Source organism: Etheostoma spectabile, chromosome 2 (genome assembly GCF_008692095.1).
Source record: "Etheostoma spectabile isolate EspeVRDwgs_2016 chromosome 2, UIUC_Espe_1.0, whole genome shotgun sequence".
In the NCBI taxonomy this organism is placed as follows: Eukaryota; Metazoa; Chordata; class Actinopteri; order Perciformes; family Percidae; genus Etheostoma; species Etheostoma spectabile.
In genome coordinates this window covers 6,938,631-6,939,648 of record NC_045734.1, presented here as the reverse complement: position 1 = coordinate 6,939,648, position 1,018 = coordinate 6,938,631, and the positions used below count along the sequence as shown (strand labels likewise).

Here is a 1,018-nt window from a genome sequence, read left to right as displayed (position 1 = left end):
CTCTTCTGAAGAGTCCATGTTTAAATCTTCCTGTCCTCCTTGGCTACTAGCAACTGCGTGGAGGAGGGGTGGGGGTGGTGCGCAATCACGTAAGGCTTGTATCATGTGGACGCACCGGCAATCTTGTTATTACTAAGAATTCTTAGAGAGACAGAAAATACTCACTATAGCTTTAAAAGATTGTTGTTTTTTTAGAAAAAAAAGGCAATTTTGATGATTTTAAAACCTACATTGTTTACATCCACGTTTGCGTGCTAGCAGTTGTTTTCTGCATTGCCTTTGCTGACACATTCTGTCAATCAGCAGTCCACAGCGGAAACTGTGCTTACGCTTTTACTGTATAAAGACATTTCTTCATAGCGCAACTAGTAGTCCAAAACTCCACAGGGTACCTTTTTTAAGGTTGACACCAAGAGAAAAGCTTTCAGAAGTATCTCATCAGTATTTGGCAGTCAGTTAATTTTAATACACCTACCTTTTGAAATATTCCACTTCCCTCTCCGTTTCATCCATTTCAGTGCTATCCAGGTCAATGTCTTTGGGAAGGAATACGTCATCTAAAACAAAAATAACATAAATGCATGTTAATTGCTATTTAAAAATGTATTATTAATGTTGCAGGTGTATTATGAAAGTAGTCTCTTGGAGGAACTTAAAAGGGCGTATTGACCTAATGTGCATCTTTAATGCTACCACTGACCACCAAAGTTGGAAATTCTACAAATAGTGGCTTGAATAAAAGCAGAAAAACGTATCTCTGCACATCTAAATGTAGATTGGTTTATCGGTGGAATTCAGGCAGAAAAATCTCTAGCGCACAGTGAGACGGTTGTTTCCGATTCGATATGCAGATTCTATACCAGATTGTTGAGGATGTTATCTATCCCCTACCTGAGCCATAGCAGCACGAGCAGAGTGTGCTATTGCAACACAAATATTTGTGACTTAAAGTAAAGTTACTTGAAAGGTCCCAGGGTATACAAATTTCACTTTGAGGTTTTTTAACATTAATATGAGT

General features: G+C 38.2%; 1 protein-coding gene across 4 annotated transcripts in view; it reads right to left on the bottom strand.

Moving 5' to 3' along the window:
* The window catches only part of fam193a (family with sequence similarity 193 member A), a 19,725-nt gene that overhangs the window by 1,364 nt on the left and 17,343 nt on the right, over positions 1 to 1,018 (bottom strand). For 3 of the 4 annotated variants that reach the window (XM_032527886.1, XM_032527877.1, XM_032527868.1), the window contains exon 22: positions 476 to 557. In XM_032527886.1, the coding sequence (XP_032383777.1) occupies positions 476 to 557 (82 nt within the window). Of the gene's footprint in view, positions 1 to 471; positions 558 to 1,018 lie in introns of those variants that run through there. The other variant, XM_032527894.1, reaches the window with a different exon arrangement.